At 44.0% G+C, this 5,182-nt stretch overlaps 1 protein-coding gene across 2 annotated transcripts in view; it reads right to left on the bottom strand.

The window, feature by feature from the left end:
- ndnfl (neuron-derived neurotrophic factor, like) overlaps window positions 1-5,182 on the bottom strand; it is an 11,518-nt gene extending 6,336 nt beyond the window's left edge. Inside the window, exons 1-2 of one of the 2 annotated variants that reach the window (XM_014000058.1) lie at window positions 4,953-5,182; window positions 2,255-2,499 (exon numbers count right to left, since the gene is read on the bottom strand). In XM_014000058.1, the coding sequence (XP_013855512.1) occupies window positions 2,255-2,427 (173 nt within the window). In that variant the 5' untranslated portion in view covers window positions 2,428-2,499; window positions 4,953-5,182. Of the gene's footprint in view, window positions 1-2,254; window positions 2,500-3,203; window positions 3,219-4,952 lie in introns of those variants that run through there. The other variant, XM_014000125.1, reaches the window with a different exon arrangement.

The raw sequence follows: 5,182 nt of genomic DNA, 5'->3' as shown, positions 1-5,182 counted from the left end.
GCTCTCTGGTTTTATTTAAAAGAGCCGATCATCAGATATTGTCCAAGATTAACCTTCAGGGTGGATATAGCTCGCTCACACCGATGATCTATCTCCACGTCATCATCTACCCAGAATGCTTTGTGTGTAAATAAAATGGCTCTGTCCATGTTAAAATATATTTTAAAAAGTTTTACAAATCTGAACAACCTACAGTATTTTTACAGTCTTTATTTTACAGTTAAAATAAATGTTTTTCAAATAAAGTCTAATGTTACAACTAATCAGGGATCCCTTTAAATAAGTTTTTGACTATAATTTTTTGGCTTGCCAGTTGTGTCCTATTATGGTACATGACTGCAGGAGTCTTCATCGTTATGGTTTCCAGGTTATTTTTCCTAAAAAAAAGTAAAGTAAGTAAAGTTTTATTTATATAGCGCCTTTCACAGAAATAAATTCACAAGGTCCTGTATATTTGGGAAGGGGGAAGGGGGCAGTTAAGACAGGTCATGCAGCAAACACAGTTGCACTACCTTTAGACAAACAGAAAAACAGAAAAAACTAAAAACCACACAAGGGAAAATGAAGAAAAAAGCAGAAACATCATATCATATCCTACAACAAATCCTGCAGTGCATTCTGGTAGTTTAGTKTTGCATCTCAAGAGACAGGGAGTTATGTTCCTCACTCATAATTTGCGYCTGGTTGAGATGTAAGTGACTTCATGTAAATGAGATGTGTCCCGCAGGACGTCCTGCTTCTGTAATCTGAAGACAAACCTGACTGCTGTTGATTTTAAATGAAGACAGACTCAAAAACTACATGACAAGTCTCTTCCCTCCAATGTTTTCAGGCATACACTTTTGCAAACTATTTACATAACTTCAAAGAGAAATGAACAAAAAAAAGGAAAAAAATTTCCAGATGGGCTTCTATGTTAGCTCAGACTAAAACCAGAAGCAGGCAGCCTATAAGTGAGAGCGTTTATCCAGCCTGCGTTGCTGTTTCTTTTCTCAGGACTGGTCAAGTAATTTCTTGGACTCACCAAGACCCTTCAGATCGAAATCTGAACTGATCTGATTTTGTAGATCTCATATTGTTTCGTTAAAAAAACTTGATGCCTTGGAAACAAAACATATTGAACTTGACATTGTTGAACTTGGACATTTTTCCACTTTGCTGCCCACCCCATCCAATACACTTCTGCTTCTTCCTTTCAGGGTCACGACGGTCACTGGTGCTCCTATCCAGCAGTCACTGTGCGAGGGGCAGGAGAACATCCTGGACAGTTGCAAGTCCATCACAGAGACTAACAACCATTCACATTCTCACTCAAAACTAGGGACAATTTAGAGTTACCAATTAGCCCATCAGTCATGTTTTTGRTCTGTGGGATTTAAACCGGAGTACCTGGAGAAAACCCATGGATGTATTAAGAGAACATGCAAACTCTATCCAGAAAAGTCACTTGCCAGGATTCGAGCCAGCAGACAACAACTCTACCAAGTCACTCTGCTAATGTAGAATAATCTTATCAATCAAGGTCTACGTTACCCTGACCGTTGTCTTACTACGCAATTCCATTCGATTCTAAWCTCCCTTCACCGCTTCTCCCATTRACATGGACTTCTCCGGAAGAATTTCGACCGAGCCAATCAGCAAATGGAAGGAGGAGTTGTGAACAATGACTCTAATTTTCTGAGCTGTTTTAGAATTGTAGTCTGCCTGTAGTTTAGCAACGGCAGCGGAAGACGTGAATGAAGCCATTCAGTCCRTGTTGATTCTAAAATTTGTCTCGCAAAGCCTGCAGCACTCACTTACAGCCATGTCGTTTGGCTTGGTATTTTTCTCTTCCCAGTAAGGGATGGTTGTTTACGCAATTTCCGATAAGCTTCTTAGCATAGCTTCCTTCACGGTTGAGCTGGCRCRCTACATGTCGCGACCAGACATTAGCGATTGGGTAAAACCAGATCCAATCGTTTMAAACTTCAAAAGAGTCCATGCCTCCAGCAAGCAATCGTTTCTAAATAGCCGAGGTTCCAGACCCTCTGTACAAAGCAAAGCGAAGAACAAGGGGCTGGTTTTTACCAGGCTAGTTCAACATCATGTTCTGAATTTTCTTTGCTTTGTTGTAAACTGATGTGACTGGAGTAAATGGGTTAAAGTGTCAAAATTGATCTGATAGCATTACACTGGCTATTTTTTAAAATTCCTAATCCAACTAACCTGCTTCTTTGTGTTTAATTGGACACCAACGCTTTTGCAGATTCATTACCTGCGAGTTCGTCCTTTTGGAAGTGTTACAGAGGTTAGCTTTCCTTCTGGTAACCATGTAGTCGGGCGAAGTGGCACCTCGTTCTCAGGCACCAGAGCCGAGTGGGCCAGGGGAGAACCGCAGATCAGTGCCAAAGCTGCGCCAAGACACCAGGACAGCAATGTGGCTACCATTGCTGATCCTGACTTCCTCGCTCCTTCACTCGTCGTCCTTCCTTACCGCCTGTAACGGATATCTCCCAGACTCTGAAAACGCACAAYAGAAAGGTCAGGACCATCAATCAGAGCCCGACTGCAACAAACACGAGCAGTGATGCGCACAAACACACTTAGTTAAACTTTTACTGGACTATTCACGCAGACACTAAAGAGCTGCGCTGACTGATGATTCACTGATACGAAGAAACATCCTCTCCTATTCAGACAGAATTATTCATGTCGGGGATAAGAAATCTCTGTGCTTTATTACTCTGGGATATGTGAGTAGCACAGCTTGACACTGTGTAAAAAAAACATCGCACCACTTTTCAAAGTGTGAAGTGGGTAGCTAATGTGGTTTGGAAGTTGATGTCTTCCTATCTACATTTCTATTTTTAGTTGGGAGGGTTCAAACGGGTCTAATCTCCAAATATCCTACGTTACAGGTATTAATCTGAAACACCTAGAGGTGGTCTGATGCACACGCTCAGCATAAATTCATKCATCAGATAACAAAAAGGAACTTGCATTAAACGTTTTGCTCTCTGGTTTTATACATCTATATGTGGGTGTGCTGTTTTGTGTGTGGCTCCKTGATAGTAGATAATTACAGGTTCCAGTGTTTTTTTTTCTTCTTTCACTCCAGAGAAAGTGCATTTGTTCAAAGTCGACGACGTTCGCAAACACGCTCCCTGCCTTCACAAGGTGTTTCATGTCAGCGCAGTGTGCCCTATAGATCAGATGACAATCACCGTGGAAATCACGGAGGCAGCCACAGAAGGCAACATCAGACATTTTTTGGGCCCCGGGACCATCCGACATCCAAACTCACAAACCGACGCGAGGCTTCAAAGTCGCACAGAAGCGCCTGCTCGTTATCCTCGCGCAGAAAGAAGGGGAGCGAACGACCCATAAAAGCTTTAACTGAGAGACATGCAGAAGGGGGAGAGGAAAGAAAACACAGATTGAAATGGGAGGGAGGAGAGGAAGGGGGGAGTCTGAGGGAGGGTAGGGCTGTGGAAATGGAGAGGAAGAAGAGGAGGATGTTGGAGTAATTACAAGGAAGAAGACACACACAGAGAGAGAGAGAGATGGCTGGAATCAAGAAGAGTCAAAACATCTTTGCAATGCAACGAGCGGCCTGCGAATCTGCCTCTGAGTTTGAGCCAGACATATGAAGCTGATTGGTGTTTGCTTGAGCCCCCGTGCCAAACGTCCAGGGCTCCACACGTTACCAGACGGCTTCACAACCTCACAGCCCCTCTCTCACTCCCCCTCGTTCACTCCTGGCRAAGATGAAGACGCACATACACACAAAAAAGAAGCTTTGCAGGGCCTGTTTCTTCAAAACGCGCCCTGCTGATAAAATATGCATACGGCTCCTCAGTAAATTATGGCCAATTGAATTTTCATAAGGCAAAAAAAAAAAAAAAGAAAACAGGCTGGGTTTTTTTTTGCTTTAAGATAGGGAGCTTGGTGAACTTAACTGCCGCCCTCTATAAATAAATACACACTTCACTTTAAACACATGAGCTCCTGACAGTGCTTTGATGGTCCTGCTYGCTCTCTGCTCAGCTTGTTCTTTTCATTTTGTTTATCCCAGACTCTCAAATGTCTGCTTTTATTCTGGATTCTGTTTGGGGTTTTGATTAACTCAAGCTCTCTTCTGTTTGGCCCCTTTTTTCCCCTTTCCTGTCTCTCCCTGTGTCCTTCTTTTCGTCTATTTGTTTGGAAGTTGATGCAGGCTCCGTTTCCGAGGCTTACTGTGTGCTATCTGTCTGCACATTGTATCAGCGATCTTCTGTCTCCCTGGGCTCTGGCAGRACCATCTGCCTCCTGTTATCTGTGGGCAGGGACAGATTAAATGGCATGGGGTGGTCCCTGCAGGATCTGTTGTCCCCCCCTTCACCGCCACAGCCAAAACTCAGACGGGCAAAAGAATCTGGCCTTTTTGATTCATAAGGAGGATGACAGCGGGGTAACAAGCATTGATCGTGGAACTTGAGAGGATTTCACGGCTGATTTTCTTCCCTGGCTGCCATGTACATTTGAATACATTAATACTTTTTTTCCTGTTGTYCTTACTTGCCACTGTCCCTTTGTGCTTGGATCTCTCAATCTCCTGTTTGYGTCTTAGTCTTTTTCAAACTTTTAAGCACTAATAGGATGCAGTTTTTTCCCCACTTGTTGTCTAAAACCCCTATTCTCTGCTGCTTTGCTTTTCTACTGCAAATACAAAAGAATCACAAGTTGCAAGAGAGAAAGACAATCACACAACCACAACATTGACAGGTCAATGCAATCTATCCACGCGATGAAAGTGCCTTGCGTCCACTGTCACACACACACATTTCTAACACCGAGAGAACTGATTCAAAGAAACAAGTTGCTGACTTACTCAGCCAGTGGAAATTTGAGACCCCCCCCCCCCCACACACACACACACGCACACACACATGCTCTGCAAGGACAACATACATGCATGCATCCCTCCCCCTTACCTTCTCTCGGCTCACGCTCTCCTTCTGTGGTGCAGGGAGCGAGGGATGGGATCAAATGAGAGACAGAGAGAGGATGGAGGATGGAGGAGGAGGAGGAGGAAGGGGATGAGAGCCGGTTGCGAGGAGAGGAGGAGCGACAGCAGGTTGTTGTTGTTGTTGGGTGTTCCACTGACTCCCTTCTCCCATGAGGCGCTCCAGTTCAAGGGAGTGTTTGGAGGCCAGCTCAGGTG

Source organism: Austrofundulus limnaeus, unplaced genomic scaffold (genome assembly GCF_001266775.1).
Source record: "Austrofundulus limnaeus strain Quisiro unplaced genomic scaffold, Austrofundulus_limnaeus-1.0 Scaffold0, whole genome shotgun sequence".
Taxonomy (NCBI): Eukaryota; Metazoa; Chordata; class Actinopteri; order Cyprinodontiformes; family Rivulidae; genus Austrofundulus; species Austrofundulus limnaeus.
The sequence above is the reverse complement of the archived record's forward strand: the minus strand, read 5'-3'. Positions and strand labels throughout refer to the sequence as shown.